Genomic DNA, 20,398 nt, shown 5'->3' on the forward strand with positions numbered 1-20,398 from the left:
GCGCGTCAGGCGTGTGCGCGGCAGCCCTTCCGGCGGGCGGCGATGGCGGCGGCGTTCTGGGACTTCGGTGTGCGGGACCGGAGGAAGGCGGGCGGCGACAGCGGCGAGGAGGGGGGCGACGACGACGGTGATGAAGGAGCAGAAGGCGGAGATGCGGGAGAGTTCACGCTGGACGAGGTGCTGCGCCTCGGCGGCACCAAGGTACGGGAGCGGGCGGGAGCGGGAGCACGTGGCGGGCGGGACCCCCCATCCCGGGATGGGCCCGTGCGGGGTGTGCGGGGTCCCACGCAGCTGTTGGGAACAAGTTCTTTGCTCAGGGCGTGGTGAGACACTGGGACAGGTTGCCCAGAGAACTTGTGGATGCCCCATCCCCGGGGGTGCCCAAGGCCAGGCTGTATGGGACTCTGAGCAACCTGGTCTATGAGTGTTGGAACCAGATGGTCTTTAAGGTCCCTCCCAACCCAAACCATTCAGGGATTCTGTGGGGACCCCTTAGGAGTCTTGGCAAAGCTTGCAGCAGACCTGTCTGTGACAGCTGTGCCCTGTCTCTGCAGCAAGATTACCTCATGCTGTGTGCCGTGGACGAGGAGGGCGAGATGGTGGATGGCGGCAAGAAGGACACGATCGATGACCTGAAGGAAGGGGAGCTGGAGGCGTTCGTCAGCTCCCTGGGGCTCAACAAGTACGCAAAGAGTTGCCTGGTGGTGGAGGGGGACGAGGATGATGGTGACAGCAAGGAGAAAGAGAAGCCTCCCAAGAAAGAGAAGACCAAGAAGGAAACAAGTCATCCTTCGCTAGAGGGGAAAAAAGAAAAAAAAGGAAAGGAAAAGGCAAGCAGTGTGAAAGACAGCAAAAAGAAGCAGGCTGGTGGTGATCAAGGCCAACAGCCTTCAGCAAAGAAAGAAAGGTTGGAAGATGATTTTGAATTTCATGCTAGGCAAGCAATCCTGATCAAACCGGGGGGCAAGTGGTATGATCTAGAATACACCAACGAATTCTCTCCAGAGCCACAGAATCAGACACTTTTGTCCAAGTATAAGGCCCTGGCCCAAAAGCTGTATGAACATGAGACGGACCTGTTCAAGAATAAGACAGACTATCAGAAGGGGGCCTCTTCAGCGTGGATTAAAACTGTTGTGTCCTCGGGAACCTTGGCTGACAGGATGGCAGCGATGACCCTTCTCATCCAGGACAGTGCTGTCCACAGTCTCCAATTTGTTGAGAACTTGATAAACCTCATAAAGAAAAAGGGCAGCAGGCAGCAGAGCCTTATGGCTTTAGATACTTTCAAGGAGCTTCTCATTACCGATATCTTACCAGACAATCGGAAGTTGCGGTCTTTCTCGCAACGACCGCTTAACAACATAGTGCAGATGTCTAGTGGCAACAAGGATTCAAGAGACAGGAGGTTGATACTTTGGTACTTTGAGCATCAGCTGAAACTGCAGATAGCAGAGTTCGTTCAGGCCTTGGAAACACTGAGCCATGATTGTCTGACAGCCACAAAATCCCGAGCGCTGGCGGTTTCCCACGAGCTGCTCTGTAACAAGCCCGAGCAGGAGAAAGCCCTGCTGGTTCTGCTGGTGAATAAACTGGGTGACCCTCAGAACAAGATTGCCACCAAAGCCTCTTATCTTTTAGAGACACTGCTTCACAAGCATCCAAATATGAAGGGAGTGGTGTGCAGTGAGGTGGAGAGGCTTTTGTACCGCTCAAACATCAATGTGAAAACTCAGTATTATGCTATCTGCTTTCTAAATCAGATAGTCCTCAGCCATGAAGAAAGTGCATTGGCCAGCAAGCTGATAACTTTGTACTTCTGCTTCTTCCGAAACTGTATTAAGAAAAAAGATGTGGAATCCAAAATGCTCAGTGCTCTTCTTTGCGGGGTAAACAGAGCTTACCCTTACGCTGAGACTGGTGATGAGAAAGTGAAAGAGCAAATGAACACCTTGTTCAAAGTTCTGCATCTTGTGAACTTCAGTACCAGTGTCCAGGCCCTGATGTTGCTGTTTCAAGTGATGGACTCTCAGCAGACTGTATCGGACAGGTACTATGCAGCGCTGTACAAGTAAGTGGCGGGTTTGCATTTTTATGTAAATTTCATTTCAAGAGGTAGTCACCATTAATTTAAAGTTGTAGAAGCACTTACTTTGCTTTTATGATCTTGCTAGTTTTGTGTGTCATTGGCTAAAATGTCTGATGTTTTGTAGGAGCTGGAAGAAAATGCATGTGGTTTCTTTGATTTAACATGAGGATGAAAACAAAAGATAGTGACAGGTCCTGAGAACACACGTGCATTTCATCCTTTGCCACTTTTCTGGTGGCTTGCTTTACTACCAGATGTTATTTGAAACTAATTGAAAACTATTTCTTCTGAAATTACTCTTACAGGAACTAGTCTGTAAAGTAATTAGGCCTGTAAATAGCTTAACATCTTGTTTCCTTTTTTTTTTTCCTTATTTTGAGCAGGAGGAATATTATCTTAAATTTTTAAGATGATTTAACTTATGTAGCTGGAAAGCTTTGTGTTATAAAAATACTGCTTTTTTTCTTGTCCCAGCTGATTGTTTAGACTCTTTACAGGATCCTTACAGGTTTCTGTTTAGATGACCAAGGGGAAGCTACTGATTTTTTAAAAAGCGAATTCAGGTTTCCTGTGAATGTGCAGTGTATTTAAGGCCCTTACTGTGCCTGGCAGCCTGGAAAAAAATTGGAATAGAAAATGAACTTGCCAGTACAAATGTCTCATCTGACTGTGAAGTCTGCTGATTTTTAACCATTTGCATTTTATTTTGTAAACATATGAACAAATCAGATCAGTTTCTTAACACTGACTATCTCAAATTTTAAAACTGTTGAACTCAGTTTCTTTTTATTTTCTTACAACATTTTTTTTACTAAGACAGGTTTTTGGTTTGTTTTTGTTTTTTTTTAAGTTTTCAGTGTCTCATATATATCCAGAAATATTACACAGCTCTTGACAGTTCAGGATTGATCTTAATGGTTTTGAGTACTGAGGAGCAAACTGTCACTAGTTTTTTGGATGGAACTCTGAAAAATGTAGATAATTGCTGTTAATAGCAGTTGTTCTCCTGTGTGCATTGTGACAATCAGCAAAGTTTCTCTCAAAATTTGTGTATCATACAGGAAGCTTCTGGATCCTGCTTTAGCAACGTGCTCAAAGCCATCCATGTTTCTGAATCTTGTCTATAAGTCTCTGAAGGCAGATGTCGTGTTGCGGCGTGTGAAGGCCTTTGTGAAGAGGCTGCTTCAGGTCACTTGTGGGCAAATGCCACCCTTCATCTGTGGAACCCTGTACCTTCTGTCTGAGCTCCTGAAAGTAAAACCAGAGTTAAGGGTCCAGTTACAGGATCACATGGTATGATTATTTCTTTGTCTCATGGCTTTTTCAATAAGAGCTGTTTTCATAAGCACCTTTCTTAACCTATTTATTAGTTACCATTTGCTAAGATGTTTCTTGATATAGGCAGGGACCATTATAGTTGTGTGTTCTAAGCAGTAAAGTTCAATTTTAAGTGCTATATCAAGGACAAAAATCTGTATTTCTTCTATGACAACCATCATTTGTTGAGATTTTTATTAGTAGCTCAAGAACTTTATGTGCATTTTTCTAAAAAATCAGAGTAAATCTGGAAAGGAAAACCTTTTGCTAATATTTTTTGTTCTTTAGGAGTCAGATGATGAAGAATGCTTTAAGGATCAAGAAGAGGCTGAAGAGGATGAGGAAAAATTTGTGGATGCTGATGAAGTAGAAGGTGAAAAGAGAAGTACAATGGAAAGTTCTGCTAAAACAAACAATTCAAATTCATCAGCCTCGTGGGTGCATCATCTGAATATGGGAGGTAAATCAGCAAGAAAATATATAATTTAGCAGCTGGGAGTGAGTCCATAACAGTGATGTGTTGATCAAGAGTTGTTGTACGATTAAGTGATTTAAACATTATTTTAGTTTTTAAATTGAAGTTAGGTTAAAAGCAACCAGTCAGAGCAGTTCATCTGTTACCTCACCAGTGATGAAAAGACTCCATGACTAGTGTATTTCACTTGATGCGGTTTGTAATAAACACATTATTTGGGCCTTGGCTGTTAACAGGTTTGGAATTCTTTGTTTCTGTGTTCAAGCACTTTCTGAGCAGTGTAGCCAAGGTTAGGATGTGTAGCTGCACTCTGGCTTGTGAAGCCTTCTGGAACAGTTTGTCCAGCTTTGAACTGGTGCCCAGTTTCACTCCTCCCTGTTGGCTTCTGAACAGGCCAGGGCTTTTCAGGGCCTTCCTTTGAAGCAGGCAGGAACTCAGCCTGTGCATCTGTTCATACACTGTGAAGGGCAGCTGAATACAGCCTTTTCCTGCTGCCAGGTCCAGCTGGGGGTGATGGGCACCATTACTGTTGTGGGGAAATGAGAATTGTACTCTTGTAAAGTTGCCTCAGAAGTTTTGTTTTGCTCCCCATCACCCCTCAGGCACGAAGAGTGGAGTTTCCTATGATCCTCTGCACCGAAGTCCTTTATACTGTGGTGCTGAAAGTACAAGCCTTTGGGAACTGAAGAAGGTAGGACTTCCTTGCTCTGCTGTTGCTGTGTTTATAAGTGTGGCCCTTGTATGAAGAGAGGAAAAGGAACTTGGTTATTCTTGAAGTAGCTACTTGAGTGACAAGAGAAAGGTTAAAGCTAACACATTGTTCAGCTTTAAGCTGGTATATGTTCCATGCAATACTGATATTCTTGAGTAGGGAAGAGTAGTTTTAAAAGTGGAGATTTGGACAGTAATAATATTTTTTGACTATCAGATCTTAGCTTTGATCATTAAACCTTTTTAGTGTTGACTTAAATAAAATGGTAGATGAAAACATATTTAATGCAAATAGAAAATTAGAATTTGAAGTTCTTCAGTTGTTAAATTGCTTCATCAGCCTTGCACTACTATGTGTATGTCTGTTACTTGGTAAGTCACAGAGTGGTCTTGCAACATATTTTTTAATTAGAAATAAATTAATGACTCATGTTTTTCAGCTCTCTGAACATTTTCATCCGTCTGTGGCCCTGTTTGCAAAAACAATTCTAGAAGTAAGTGCTTTTGCTGGCTTGTTGCTTTGAAGTTTGATATTTTATGTTAGGTGTCTTTTCCATCTGGAAAAATACGTGATAAAGTCTCCTTGCATTTTGTGGGTAACTAGCAGCTCTGCAGAAATCTATTGTACTCTCAAATGCCAAGCTTTTCATGGAATTACAATGTTATAAGTAAAGGAGACTGCTCACAATGGTTTTAATTTTGTAGAAATGTAGGTATTGTATGGTTCTTAAAGCTTTCTTAGAGTTTCTTTGTATCTTTTTATTTAATTTTTTTTTAATAAGGGGAACCCTACTACAGCAACAAATTCTTTTAAAAATACTGTTGTGGTATCAAAGCCAATCAAACTTTCACAAATATGTATTTAAAATATTTCTTTTTCATTTGAATATATGGTATTGAAATGATGTTGAGTATTAACTACTGTTAGCATGATACATTGCAAGGCAGTTTATCACTGAAACAAAGCAAAGGAGGTGTGGTTTAGTTAAGAAAATAGTGAAATTGCAAAAAGAAGAACCTGCTCAGGGTTATGTGGTGTAGTATCACCAAGTCTTTATCTTTTTAAAGTATGTTTTAATGTTGTTCTTGAACTGATTGAGTCCTCTGTGTTTAGATGGTGTCTTTCTAAAATGAAGACCTTAATGGTTTTTGGCTTTTTTCCTTCTTTCAGGGAAATCACATTCAGTACTCCGGTGACCCTTTGCAGGATTTCACGTTAATGAGATTCTTGGATCGCTTTGTGTACAGAAATCCCAAACTCAGCAAAGGCAAAGGTAGGCACTTCTCTGTACCATGTGGTCTTGGTTATAGGTGCTGTCCAAATTCTCATTCTCTCAGATTGGCCTTGTCAAGTATTTGGGGTGCATGTGGTGGAACAGAGGAGTGGGGTCAATCTTCAGGGCTGTGAGAGAGATGTCTGCAACCCGGAGCTGGCTGACAGTCACATCCTGCTGCCCCTTACACCCACAGTGCAGACCTGCTCACTTGGCAGGAATGAGCAAGGGACAGGGAGATGTAAACACTACAGAATGGTTGAGGCTAGAAGGGACCTCTGAAGTCGTGGGCTCAAGTGGAGGCACCTAGAGTAGACTTTCCAGATGACTTCTGAATGTCACCAAGAGTGGAGACTCCTTTGCCTCTCTGTGCAACCCGTGCGAGTGCACAGTTGCCCTCACAGTGAAAAAGTGTTCCCGGTGTTCAGGTGGAGTCTCCTTCATCAACTTAGTGACCCATCACTTGATTCTCTCCAGTATGCCCATGTCTGCCTTACACTGGAGAGTTCAGACCTGGGCACGGGGCTCCAAGTGTGGTCTAACAAGTGCTAGGAAAACCATCAGCCTTCTTTGCTGCAGGGAAGCGGTGTTGGCTCACAGTCAGCTGGGCGTCCACCAGGACTATCAGGGTGTTCTTAGCCAAGCTGATTTCCAGCTGGGCAGCCCCCAGTGTTTACTGGTACCTGGGGTTGTTCCTCCTTCAGTGCAGGCCTTTCCCTTCCACTTGTTAAACTGCAGGAGGTTTCTGTCAGCCCATTTCTCCAGCTTCTTGAGGTCATTATGGATGGCAACACAACCCACTGGTCTGTCAGCTGCTCCTTACAGTTCTGTATCAATAGTCATGAAATAAAAACTCCTCTCTGATTTATATTCTGATACAGAAAACACCAGCAGTGTGGTAATGCAGCCGAAGAAGAAGCAGTTTATGAAGGATATGCAGAATCTTGCAGGTAAGTCAGCCCCTTAAGTCAGTTAAGATTATGATGACTGAAAAATCCTTGGTTGGTTGATGTAGATATGTCATCTGCACTGTCTATGCTGTCTGTCTTAGCAATAAAAGAAAGTGCCATCCATCAGGAGTGCAGTGGTCATGCCTGATGTTCAGGATCAGACCTCATCTTCTTGTAAGGATGTATGGAATCTTCACAGATGGAACTTCAGATCTGTTGAATCATTTAAAGAAAAAATGATGTGGAGAAAGTCAGTTATTCTATAGCTATTTTTTTGTTTATTATGTTTAAAGAATGGCTTAAAATACCAGAAAAATGGATCTCTATAATTTAAATCACATTAAGTTGTTTCATTAAATGATACAGATTACTCCATACAATGCTACAGCTGCAGCTGTTGTTAGGATGAGCGTAAGGTATCTTTGGCACTGTTATTTTGCTAAGAGTCTTCCTGCCTCTAGAAATAAGCTGCCTTTTGTCAAGGCCCACTGTTTCCAACAATTAAGAGTAGGATTTGGTGTAAGAACCAGCAGTTAAAAAAACAGAGCAAACTATGAGTAAAATATGCTCATTGAGGACAGAAAAGGTACCATCTTCTGTGGCACAGTCTCTAGCATTCCCAGGGATGTGCTTTTCCACCAGCTTTGGGTCTGTTGTGTTGCAAAGAGATTTTAGTTATGCAGATTAATAAGTACTGATGTACTTTTGGCTTTGTATGGCTGGATTTATGGCTGATAAAGCTTAAAATAAAAATTCTAGTATATACACTTCATCCCATTCTTTAGTTTATTCTGAGTTGAAGGAGCAGACTGAGGATTTAGGACAGAATCTGGAGAATTTTAAGTGTTTTACAAATGAAACATGATACAAAAATATGGATATATTAATATGGCTACGAAAGTCTGCAGTTGTTGCATGTAGCTGATCTCTGCTGAGGTGTAGGGAGCTGAGATTGCAAATCCTCTGGTACCTTCTACTGTTCATTTGAAGAGTCCTTCTGTCAGTGTGCTGATCTGGTTTCAGAAACTTGGACCCATGTCACTTAGAAATTATTGCAATCTGTGACCACTGAGATAATCTGTAGCCTTTCTTCTTTTGATTTACTTCTGAGGAGGAGAGAAGGGGAATGTGACAGGGTAAAAAAGCTCCTCCACAGGGAACCTGGTCATTACCCTGGTTGTTCTGCTGTTACAGTGTCATATTTTGCCTCAGTTCCTGAGAAATGGAGGCAGCTTGAGGCTTGATCTCTTCCTCAATATACTCCGCTGGTGCGTGTTCCTGCTCTGCAGCTCCTGACAAGCATTTTTACCACCAGGAAATGCTGGGTGGAAGTAATTACAGAGTTTTAATGCATGGCAGCAAGTTCATCTTACTCCCTGCTTTCTTTTCCATTATTGTTTTTAATGTATTCCTGCTGTAGGTGATTGAATCCCCCTGCCTTGCTGATACATGACTGAGAACCTGGTTAGGGTTGAGCCACTTAAGTTTTTCCATAGGGTCTTTTCCATACTTCATACTGGAGCACAGTATATGCACTGTGTTAGTTTGAAGAGGTTTGCAGATAAGCTCTTCATCATTGGATGGATAATAGCGTGTGTCTGCTTCTGTGTGCTGCCTAACTCTGGAAAGAATAACTAGCATTTCACCTTGGGGTAAAAGCAGTTCTTTTTTTGTTTTTGCAGTCAACAGTAAGGAATTCCGGGCCAAAGATGAAAGCAAAATCCCAGTGGATGAAGTGTTCTTTCACAGGTAATGGAATACTTGTGAACAGTCATTTTAAGTGTTGGTTTTTTTAATACAATGCCATTAAAACCCACTGCATTTTGTAAATATTCTCTGGTATTTCAAGTATTGGCAAATTTTGATACATTTGAGTGACTTTAAGATGATAGTGCTTTTCCTGGACATAATTTTAACATTTGTTAGAAGCGCTTAGGAAAGAATATCACCTATGAACAAAGGCAATTGGGACTTGTAGTTTAAGTAAATTAAGTAAGCTGACATAATAGAGAGGCCTTAAGTAATGGGTAATGATGAATATCTTGTGGGTTGTAATTCTTATGCATTAGAGCTATATTTAATGAAAGCTGGAATATAGCTTATGTTATTAGCATCAAAACTTGTTAGAATGGAACAAAGCAAAAGCAAGTCAGAGGAGCTACTTTTCAGAGTATTTAGTTTTTTATTACTTACAGTTCTTTCTCTTTCTTTGAATTTCCTTTGAGATGATGATACAAAAATGCAACTGTAGTATTAAAATTGAAGTGATATGCATTTGACAAAAATTTGTTTTTATTTGATCAAAATACTGATTACCTGTGTCTTCTTTAGAAAATTATTATTTGAATTAACTTCATTTATTATAAATTAATTGATACTATAGTATTGAGGAATATACTCCTAATAAATAAATAAAATAGTGGTGTTAGTTTTGAGATTAAAGAAAAGGATCTTAAAAACATGCTCCTGTCTGAAAAGTTAACAGTATTGTTACACTGAAGATGGCTGAAACTGAGATTACACATTTAAAGTCTTCTGTACAAAGTACACTTTTGTATATGGTCAAAATTGCCTTCTCTGTTTGGTGGTTCTTTAACATGAAATGAAGGTGAAAATGGCTGACAGAAGATAAAACTGAGACCCAAAAGAAGAGGCCTATGTGAGAAAATTTAATAAAACTTGATGGGTGAATGTCTTCTTTATTTTTTTCCCAATTAAATTCAAGTTGAATTTGATTCTTTCTGCCTTCTCAGTCGAAGACAGATTTTTACATCTTTGTTGTGCTCTTTTATAAATTCATTATGTTAAAAATAACTTCTGCCATCTTTGGCCAGTGAAATTTCATTGTTTTAAATATTACAGTAGTGACTGATTCTTTGAAAAACAGAGGAAGTACGAATCTCTTGATTTTAGTTGTGTTTGAAACCATCACTTAGAGTTTTCAACTGACAACATTCATGCGAAACAATTTGCAGTTTTTTAATTTAAAAAGTCATAAAGATCATCCCCTGTAATTTAGTGTCTGAGAGCAATATATTATTTCAGATTTTATTCAAAGTTTGATAAGAAGAGAGAGAAACAAAGGCGTCTGGATGATGAAGAAAGTGTGGAAGATGTGGATGATGATGAATTTGAAAGAGCATTGGGTAAGGCTGTGTTTTTCCTTGCAGTAACTATCCCAGTATTCCCAGATTTTTCAAATTACTAATTTATCCTTTTTATTGTTCATATTGTGTAAAAGAACCAGGTAGAGGAATATGGGAATGGGAGAAAACTGGCTTTCCAGTAGCTCTTTGTGCTACTGCAGACAGCTGTTCTGGCTATCTGCTGTGTGAGCCAGCTGCGTGGCTGTTTGTAAAAGACGCCTTGCTCCCACCTCTGCAGTAGTCAGCTTGTTTGACTGACTGGAACTTGTCTGATTTTGAACTCACACTCATGAGTGGCAGTTCATGTCCTTTTGTTCTTTTCCTAATGTAGTCTGAGTAAGCTTTTCTAACAGCATGTAACATTTGCCTCTGTTTTTTCTTTACTGCTTGGCCTTTTTCAGCCTTCCTTACGCTTTCTCTCATTGTTTCTAATGTCTTTCATGAGGTTATGAGTTCAGTAAGGTCATTGGCAAACTTCTGCAGTAGCCTTAGCTCTTCCTGTAGCACATACTTTGCTTTGGAATTAGTGTATGATTTGTTCCAGAATTTAAATTTGTTAGTGTACCAGAAAATGTCCATTATATTATTATTTCAAATTTTACTTATATGTATTTAAAAAAAAACTTCAGTTAATTCTCTGTAACTGTTTTGTACAGTATTTTGAGAGAATTCTACATCATTTTATCAGGGTTCTTAGTGACTCAATGTGGTCTTAACTATGACAAGAATCTGTTACTAATTGCTTTTGTCTTTTATTGTTAGTATCTCTAATGAGAATTTGCTTCATAATTTCAGAAGCTTAAAATAATGATCTGATATCTGAAAATTAGATATTTTGCAATGCTAGAATTGTAGAATAGCTTGGGTTGGAAGGAACCTTAAAGACCATCTCATTCCATCCCTTCTGCCATGGGCAGGGACACTTTCGACAAGACCAGGTTGCTCAGAGCTCCATCCAACCTGACCTTGAACACTTCTAGGGATGGGGCATCCACAGCTTCTCTGGGCAACCTGTTCTAGTGCCTTACTACCCTCACAGTAAAGAATTTTTCCCTGATACCTAATCTAAACTGTCTGTCAGTTTGAAGCCATTTCCCCTTGTCCTGTCACTACATGCCCTTGGAAAAAGTCCATCTCCAACTCTGTCATAGCATCCTTTAGGTACTGAAAGGCTGCAGTAAGGTCACCCTGAAGCTGCCTCTTCTCCAGCTAGGAGAACAACTTGAGTGCTGGGAGAGGTGCTCCAGCTCTTTGGTCATCTTTGTGGCCCTCCTCTGGACTTGCTCCAACAGGTCCATGTACTTGCTGCATGCAGCGACTTGCATATTTCTTTGTAGTAATAACATTTTTCTTTCTCCCTAGATACTTTTGAAGCTGCTGATAATGCTGTTGTTGACCAGGATGACCTTGATTTTGCTAGGTAAGACTTCAGATTAGGTCTTACTCCTCTTGTCTTAATATCTACATAAAGTTTGACTCCTGAGACTAGGTAGACCTTTTTCAGAACGACTCAGAATATCACCTTGCAAAAAAGGCAATATCAGATTTACAGTGAGTGAGGCAGGTTTTCTGCATGTCCCGTAATAGTTCATGATGACCTTGGGATGCTTATAGTCCTTAAATGAGACCTGTAGTATTGGATTGTCTTAATTAATTAATTATTTTATACAATGGAGTGACCCAGTAAGCAGTGTAAAGTCGTGTTTTTCATTTGTCTCAGGTTTCTATTTGGGAATTATCAAGTACAAAAGGAAGGAGAATGGGGCATAATGGCACTGCTGCTGTAAGGACTGGTTGTAACTGGACTTAACACAGTTAATAAGCTTTGCGAGATCCAGAGTCACAGAGTTCAGTTCTCCTGAAGTCAGCACTTCCATTAATCATAGCATCATTTAGGTGGGAAAGGACCTTTTAGGTTCATCGAGTCCAATCGTAAATGATTCAGTAGCTTCTATTTTACTCAGAGTATCTATAATGCAGCATCTGAATTTGCAGAGAGACTTTTTCCCTCGAGGCAACAGCAGAATTAAAGTCTAAACTCCTAGTAAAACCTGAGACATTTTTGTGATCTTGACTGGTGTTTAATAGAGCAGTTTGTGTGTTTTACAAAAAGACTTTCTGAGAAGGAGCAAACACATAGAGGAGATAAAATACCGAAGCTGTCATTTCTGCTAATTTCAGAATAGGATTCTCTCCAGAACTACTTAAAATGGTTGACTTTTATAATACAACTGCCTATACTAATGTTGAAAACATACCTGAGTGTATAACACGTATATTTTAGGTTGCAGCCTATAATTTGCAGTTGTTTGCAATGATGTTGAACTTTCCTGACATAGTGTTTGCCAGTAGATAGGTGTCATCTAGATGCAAACAGTATTTCTCCAGATGAAGTGCTAAGCTTGTTACATCTTCTTTTAGTAATATAAAGAAAAATCCCAAAGGTGGCAAGAAAGGCCAAGGTGGTGAGGGATCTGGTGCTGACTGGGACGATTCTGATGATGAAGATGGCTTCAGTGATCTGGATGATGAGGAAGTCTCCTTAGGAAGTATGGAGGAAGACTTTGAAGAGGATATGGATGAAGAGGGAGGTGTATTTATGGATGTGTCTGAAGATGATAATGACCTAGGTAAAGTGCCATTTGTTACCAAAAAACAAGAAGAAAAAGCTTTAAAAATAGGTTATCTAATATGTAACTACATATGCAAATTCCAGTTTAGTTACCTAGCTGGGAAGTTTGGCTTTTAAGCAAAGAAATGACAAGTCCTTCTCTGTACAGTGAAGTCTTAAGAGAAGCATTTCCTGGCACGAAGGCAAGAGTGGGAATTAGGCATCTGGGTATAAAACCTTCTAAAGGAGACATCTTTCTTTCATTTTGAAAATTGGTGTAACAACAGTAGCCTTATACACAAATAACTGGCTTCAGTAGGCAGAAATATTAAAAGAGCTCAAGGAGAAAAATAAAAAACTCTGGTAATTGATAATTTTTGTATTTTTCTAGGCATAGTTAATGCTGATTTTTTTTTTTTTTTTTTTTTTTTTTTTTGGATGAAGTAACTTCCATTGAAATGGCTGACTCACAAGTGACACCTTACTGGTGTAATACAGCTCTACACTCAATTTTTCATTGCCACTGTAGCAGTAACTGATTCTTGTACCTGCATGGTTTTATTTTTTCACCTGAAAGGCACAGTTTGCACAGAATACAGCGCATGTGGCTGGAAAAGCAGAGATTAATGGAGCAATTCAATGAGTAACTAAAGGTCACAGGAAGATGACTGAGGGTAGAGGAGGTAAACTGTTCATACAGTTGTTAACACAACCTTTCGTGAGAGTACTTCACGAAACTTACCACCCAGACATTTGAGGTTTACCTAACACCTGCTTTTAGCTTTTGTATTTTATTTATTTAATGACAAATGTGCCTAAAAAGGAATTTTAGTCTCTGCTGCACTTTATATATGTGTACATGGTGTGAAAGTTGCAGACTGATGTATTTGGGGTTTTTTTTCCTGTCAGACTCAAATAATGACAAGCAACTGAAATCCATCAGTAAAAAGGGCAAGAAAAAGAAAGATACAAATTTTGCAGGATCACTAGAAGGTAAGAAAACACTGACATGAAGGCTTAATACAAATCAAGTAGTCCAAAAACCTTTGGAATAGAGGGATTTGCTATAGTAGATGATCACATTTTGGATCTAGGTTCAGATTTGAATAAACCATAAATGAAGGAGGAGGTTGTCCCCCAACCAGCATAATTCAGAGTAACAATCTGCTGTTGAAGTGCTTAGAGATGAAGGAAGAATTTTGAAGAAGGATGGCGTTGTACTGGTAGTTTGTGCGTCTGTTACACCTGATGCCCAGATTTGTACTATTTAATTCTTGGTTGGAAACTCTTTTTTTCCTTTTACGGGAGGTGGGGAACAAAGATTTCCAACATAGCTAACTCAGATGATCTCATTAAGAAAAGTTCCAAAAAATTAAAACCTGGTAAAACTTTATTTTAGCATCTTTGGGAACTTGAAGTTGTGTCTCATAAGAATAATACTCTTTGTTTGAAGGATCCAGCCGAGGAAAGAAGAGAAAACTCCAAGATGCTGGTATACTGGCATCTGCAGAAGAGGTGAGTTTGATCAGTGCTTAACAAAAAGTGATCAAGCATTTTACCTGTTGTTTTGTAACAGAATACTAACATTTCTCTCTTCAAAGTTTGGCTACCTGCTGGATGAAAATGTTGGGTCGAAGTTTGATAACATCGGAATGAACGCCATGGCCAACAGAGATAATGCGAGTAAGTACATGCCGCAAGCAGCAGGCAGTTGTAATGCTGAAATTCACTTCTTTCCCTGAAAAGATGAACGACCTTTAACTGGAATACAGGGTTAGAAACCATACAGCAGGGACAGTAGCTCAGCATCAGTAAGATGTGACAGTTTTCTCTGGTGATGAGAGATGCCCAGCACTAAAAATTAACTGGGAGTAGTGAAGTGAATAGGGCTTCAGAAAAGAGGGAGAGGCTGTCCCTTCACCCCTTAACACTGTAAACAGGGACAGGCAGGATGCTGTGTCAAGCATTTGTGTGAATTTCGCTCAGGTAAAGTGTCCTTGATGCCTTGGGCAGGGAAAGCATAAGGTATTGCTGTCTTTACCTACCTATTGGACTGTCTCCTTGCAGTATCAGTGAAGCAGAAAGTAGTTTTCCCAAAATAATTGTAATGAATGACATGTGTATATGCTGGTTGAATAAAGCTTTGTGAAGCTTTTACAAGTCTTGCTGGTGTCACTTGAAAAATGTTAGAAGCACTCAAACGCTACTCCTAACACAAATGTGTCCAGCATTAGTAAAATACAAGCGATGTCTAAAACTCTGAGATGGTAGGGTTTGTTTTGTGAAATGAAAACCCCACAGCTTTCTCAACAAAAAAAGGCAGTTTGCACTTTATTAACTTCTTAAAATACAGTAGTCAAGTTTTAACTTTTACACGATTCATCTGTATGCCACGTCATGGTCAGAGGTATCCATTGGCTCCTTATTTCTCACCTTTCCTCCTACAGATGTCAAACAGATCCAGTGGGAAATAGAGCGTGACAAGTGGCTTCACAACAGGGATGTGAAAAGCATCATCAAAAAGAAGAAACAGTTCAGGCACAGGGGGCTGAAAAACAAGTACAAAGGCAAGAAATCAAGACGATGAACTGGACATCTTGATGTGGACGTTTTAAAAATAATTATTCTTAAATAGTTTTTTATTTAATCACACATCTTTCTTACTTCAGTTCTTGCTGCTTAACCATGTCATCTGGTCATTCTCCCTTATGCCATGAATTCCAGACCACTCATTGGATTTGTAATAAACTGAAAAACAAGAAAATCCATGTCAGCTCTAATTTAGACATACCTGATGAGCAGCCCCTTTGTGGCTTGTTTTATTCAGTGTATGACCCTCCCACCCTGAGGTCTCTACCCAACAGTCTGACACTCCAGCCATGCCTCAGCAATAAACACTTCTCCAGTGTCTCCTGGGGAAAGTTTTCAGCCATGCTAAGATTGGTTTTATATATTAAGATGCAACAGAAGCTTCAGCCATCCTTCTGAAGGCAACGACTACAAACCCACCTTCCAGAATTGACGGAAACCTCTTCTGCATTGTGTATCTGAAATCTGACAAGAAAGATAAATCACAGTTACTTTCCCAGCATATATTAAGATGAATAATTAAATCCACTATTTTTCTAACTAGATTTGTTTTATCAAAATTTGTTTGAGCTCTTGAGTTACAGCCACCATTAAATGATGTGATAGGAATTTATTTTTTTTAAATCATTTCAGAGACTGTATTCAGGTTTCTCATAGGTATAGCCCCATCACCACAGCGTTTTCTGAGCTTCCTCACAATTGTGATAAGCAAGTCCAAGCCACAGATTCACAGGAAGCTACATGTCTCATAGACTGACATGCAGATAAAACCAGGGAAAACTGCTTTGTTTCCTTGTGGAGATTTAATGTTCATTGAATTGTTCCATGGGCCACTCTGACAGCCCAGTAGAAAACCACAACAGGTTTATACTCTTAATTATTTACTGCAGCTCATAAAAGGATGTTACCCATTCTAGTACTAACACAAAGAAAGCAATAAAAGCCTCACTGAGTTCACCGAGCTGTTAGATTAGCTCACTGCACCTTACAGAGCTGCAACTGAAGAAAATACGCAAATACATATAAGAACTAGGAACTACAACTGAAAAAGAGGAAAAAAACCCCCAAAGATGAACGCCCAACACCAAGTTACAACAACAGGCTGAAAACATCTGTTCTCCGAGTTTTTGTTTCATGTATTTTCTAATAAAAATGCAAAGATGGCCGAAATTTAACAGCCCGACATCATCTGGATCCTGGAAAACAAATGCAAACTGATGTGTAGGTGAAGCTCAGCTTGTACTTGGCGTGAAGACCATACCATTGCTGAAATGGGTGGATTCTTGCCCTCACACCAAAGCAGCAGCTGCCTTTTGGCTCGCCCTGACCCTGCAGGTATCAGGACAGGCTCGTTTCCTGCAGGGACACAGATCTGTCGAACCAGGGCTGAGCCCTGCATGCAAAGTAAGGCCGCTGCTTGCAAAGCAAACCACCTCCTAGTAACCAAACTGGTGCTTTGCTTGTTCTTTCTGTGTTAACTGGGCACGGAGTGGTAAGTCTTAAGAGACCTGAGGGACTGAAGCTAAATAATCCGGGAGACAACGCTGGCCGCCTCCTGCCAGCCGGGTCTGTCCTCAGCCTGGGAAATGTCAAATCGCAGCGGCTGCGAGACCCCGACAGCCCGAGCATCCCTTCAAGGGTTCAACACCAGATGCCTCAAACAGGACTGATCAATTCCTGCCTCATTTGCGGACAGCCTCTAAACCTTTTAAATCCTTATCTGGCCCGGTACTGTTACTATAAAACCGCGCAGGATTCCTCTTTGTTCCTGGCGTGGCGGCGTGCTGCCTCCCGAAGGACTGCTCGCGGGCTTGGGTTTGTAAAACTACAACAGCAGTTCGCTCTTCAGTGGTAAATGCTGGGGCTCCCCCCAACAAGCAACCCCTGTAGTGCCTGCACTCACCCAACCCGAACTCCTGACCCCACATGACAGCATTTCCTTACAAAACCCGGGCGGTGTGCGGTGCTCTGTGGGCGCCGCCGGCGGCCCCCGTGCAGAGAAGCCTCCCCCGCCCGCCCCCCGGCCCCGTCGGGGCACGGCCCCCGCCCGCCCCGCCGCACCTTGGCTGCGGTCCATGGCGCGGTAGAGCAGGAGGGCGCCGAGCAGCCCCGCCGCCTCCAGCAGCAGCAGCCGCCTGACGACGCGCCGCGCCATGGCCGGGCTGGGCGCCTTCCGCCGCCCGGAGCGCTGCGCAGGCGCCGCCGCCCTCGGCCTCACCGCCCCGGCGTGGCCGCGCCGCGGCGCTCGGGCCAAGGAGGAGCTGTGTGGAAGTCTTCTCAGGAAAGGGTGGCCTAATCAACGAGAAAGGAGATTAGTCCGTGAGTCAGATAGCGGGTAACAGGCGAGCGCTAAGTGATGGGCAGGTGTTAGAAATGCAAATCACTTACAGGTAGAATTGCCCTGTTAAGGGCTTGGGCCCGATATGCTTCGGTGATCTCGGACCGAGGGAGAGGTTAATAATGCCGGGCGAGAAGGATGGACAGCTGATAGTGGGCACAAAGAATGCGGCATTTATGGGCCACAAAGGCATCCAGCAGAACCCCCAAGATAAGGAAGAAACTGATGAAGCAAACAGCTCCGACTGGGTGAAAGGTAATTCACGGCAGGGGCAGATTGTGACCCGATTCACGGCCGCAGACCCAAGAAAACCACCGACCCGAAAGAAGAGAAAGACTGAGCATGTTGACTGATTAGCACGAGAAGCAAGGCTGTCATCAGCTAATGGAAGATAGAAGACTAATTAATAAGGGAACTATGTCACTTGCAGCCAGTGAACACTAATTCCTTAGTTTGCTAAACTGTATAAATAGTAAAAACTTTTGATAGTTGGTGTGCTTGATTTGTGGGATACCTTGGAGCACTCAGGTTTGTGCAACTCTGAAATAAATAATCTCTGTCTCCCAAGTGTCAGGAAAATTAATCCACCATGCCAGAGGTTTATGTCCAAAAAGGAGACAGAAGAGTCCTCTAACTTTATTTGAATGAAGGCCATGGGCATTTTCCATGGGGTCTCTCAAATTGTCGTGGGATGCAGCTCCCTTTTTCTCCTGTTTCTGACCACATCTCCCTCTTCCTTTTCCCCATTGCCTGAGGTACTTGGAAGGTACAGACTTCCCAAATCGCCTGCTTTATGTTCCCCTCTAATATGCACCCCCCTTTTGTTATATAAAAGAGAAAACCCGTTCATAATTCTATTAAGTATTTGTTCCTTTTCCTCTAGAATCAGGAATTTAACACGGCCTTGGCTGAGCGACAGTCTGTGTTGATAGTAACATTTTCTGGAATTAAGAGTTTCTTCTGTTACTTCCCTATCTGTAAGTTCCTAGCCCTATCTACAAGCAGATTCACATGGTCTGTTTGTAAAGACGTATTCATTTTATTCCTTTCATTTTCATTCTTCTAATATTCATACTGCTCTTAACTCATATTATGGGACTGACCTTATTGCCAAAATAAAAGCTCTTCAGATTTTCATTAATAGGGTCTTTGTAAGATGCTTTCCCCCTCCTCTGTTAGTGTTTTGTAAGATTAGATATAATATTTTTGCTGCTCATTCTTACAGGGTGATTAATTTTCCAATTCTTTTTTCCCTGGTGGCTGAGTTTGCAAGTATTGCTTGTACTCAGTGGGGTTTCTTAGTAATTCCTGCTCTGAGGATTTTAAGTGAACAGGATCAACCCAAGCAGCAGAAGCTTAGGGTTCTTGGAGAAAACAAAGATCCAGGAAAGGAATTCATTGCATTATCATTGTAGCAGTTGTGGCTCTGACCAGAGAGGGTCCTAGGTCAGGGTCTCTCATTTAGCATATAGACTCTGAATGGGTTGGCAAGTTCTGTTCTGGAAAGAAACTGTAGTGTATTTAGGGGCTTAAAAAGTCTGCCTGTAGTGTAGGGTGAATTTATAGCAGCTGTGAGACAGAACACTGAACTGTAAGAGGCCAAATAAAAAAGGAAGGAGCAGGCACAAAATGTGAAATACACATCCTTGTTTTAAGGAGCCCATAATCCCTTTGTGTTTGGGTCCAGACTCCTGCTGGACCCTACACAGAGGTTGTTTGTCATATCTTGGCACTGGCTTTTATTTCTCACAGTTTGGAAGAATTCAGGTGTGGAGACATGATACGGGTCGTCTCTGAGGTTTAGTAACTCAGTAAACCTCTCCTGCTCAGGACAAAGTATGAGTAGATTTAAAAAAAAAAAAAAGAGAGAGAGAGATCTCACACTGTTAAGGTCAGACAGTTTGTGGTAGCTCAGCAGGGGAATATTTTACTAAAGACCACTGCCAGTTGTTCACTAGGAAAGGAGGTACACAGCTCCCCATGGTTTGCTGAGGAATGCAGCACCTTGTTTCTCTGGTGGAAAAGCCTGTATGAAAGGTTTCACAGAAGAAATGGGAAAGCAGAAGGGAAAGAAAATTATGCATTTGTGTAGTGCAGCATGACTTCAATCTGCAGGTAAATATTTGGAATTTTTTCCCATTTGGATATTTACTTCTACATTTTAAAACTCTAGTAAATAGATTTCTTGCCCTAATTTCCTATAGCTTGCAAATCATGGTGAAAAAAGGCAAGACTAGAGGAAAAAGAATGAAAAGGAAAGATTGCCTGCCCCAGTCTGAAACTAGAAATTGCTTGGCTTCCTCTTGCCCATTGATGTGACACTTGGACCCACCAAGCCATGGTGTCACCAAGCTGGAATAAAAATGTCTCTGCAGGTCTCTTTCCCTCTTGAGCCAAGGGGCCCTGATGTCTGACATCTTCCAGCTTGGGTATTTTCCATGCTGGGCTCAAACTCTTTGGGATTTGCCATGCTTACATGGTCATGAACATGTGGGATGAAAGAGCTTGTGTTGAGGCCATTCAAAAAGCTTTGTTTCTTAAAACTGTAATATTATCCCCATTCCTTTTACTTGTTAAGTATTATGAAGGTTAAATTATAGGAGTCTCACTATACTAAAGGTTTTCCTCAACTCAGGTGTCTGTAGGAGAGAGAGAAACTGATGCAAAGGACTTTTGATGTGGTAGGGATGAAAGACAGTGGATCTTCAGCAATCAGTAGTTCCCAGGGATGGCTCATATGGTTGAGAAGCCAGTAGGGAATTTAGAGATTGGGAATTTTAGGTTTATAAATTGTAGCTTTTTGTTAGAATGAATTTTGTTTTTCTGCACGTCTTGGCAGATGTGAGTGTGGATTTGTATGTAACTGGGAAAGTGATATAAATGATATCCATCATACAA

At 41.3% G+C, this 20,398-nt stretch overlaps 1 protein-coding gene and 1 long non-coding RNA gene across 2 annotated transcripts; one reads left to right on the plus strand and one right to left on the minus strand.

The window, feature by feature from the left end:
- Positions 1-19: 19 nt before the first annotated feature.
- Positions 20-15,257, plus strand: CEBPZ (CCAAT enhancer binding protein zeta). Its single transcript, XM_066178562.1, has 16 exons — positions 20-201; positions 555-2,071; positions 3,151-3,382; positions 3,695-3,866; positions 4,484-4,572; positions 5,033-5,086; positions 5,764-5,866; positions 6,748-6,816; positions 8,499-8,565; positions 9,862-9,962; positions 11,325-11,382; positions 12,384-12,592; positions 13,483-13,566; positions 14,027-14,088; positions 14,175-14,256; positions 15,021-15,257. The coding sequence occupies exons 1-16, from the start codon at positions 43-45 to the stop codon at positions 15,158-15,160; spliced, it is 3,198 nt and encodes a 1,065-aa protein (XP_066034659.1). The 5' UTR covers positions 20-42; the 3' UTR covers positions 15,161-15,257.
- LOC136286702 (uncharacterized) lies at positions 14,876-17,438 on the minus strand. The gene is made up of 4 exons (XR_010719971.1): positions 17,224-17,438; positions 15,583-15,627; positions 15,238-15,321; positions 14,876-15,121 (listed from the first exon to the last, which is right to left on the minus strand). It is a non-coding gene; the product is annotated as an uncharacterized lncRNA (long non-coding RNA).
- Positions 17,439-20,398: the final 2,960 nt, after the last annotated feature.

Source organism: Chamaea fasciata, unplaced genomic scaffold (assembly GCF_029207755.1).
Source record: "Chamaea fasciata isolate MVZ Bird 193981 ecotype frontalis unplaced genomic scaffold, bChaFas1.0.hap1 SCAF_3, whole genome shotgun sequence".
NCBI lineage: Eukaryota > Metazoa > Chordata > Aves > Passeriformes > Sylviidae > Chamaea > Chamaea fasciata.

Bases quoted from the DNA above. Each gene is read 5' to 3' on its own strand.
- CEBPZ (XM_066178562.1), top strand. From the start codon at position 43: ATGGCGGCGGCGTTCTGGGACTTCGGTGTGCGGGACCGGAGGAAGGCG. The intron at 202-554 runs GTACGGGAGCGG...CTGTCTCTGCAG, and splicing joins TGCGCCTCGGCGGCACCAAG to CAAGATTACCTCATGCTGTG. The intron at 6,817-8,498 runs GTAAGTCAGCCC...TTGTTTTTGCAG, and splicing joins GGATATGCAGAATCTTGCAG to TCAACAGTAAGGAATTCCGG.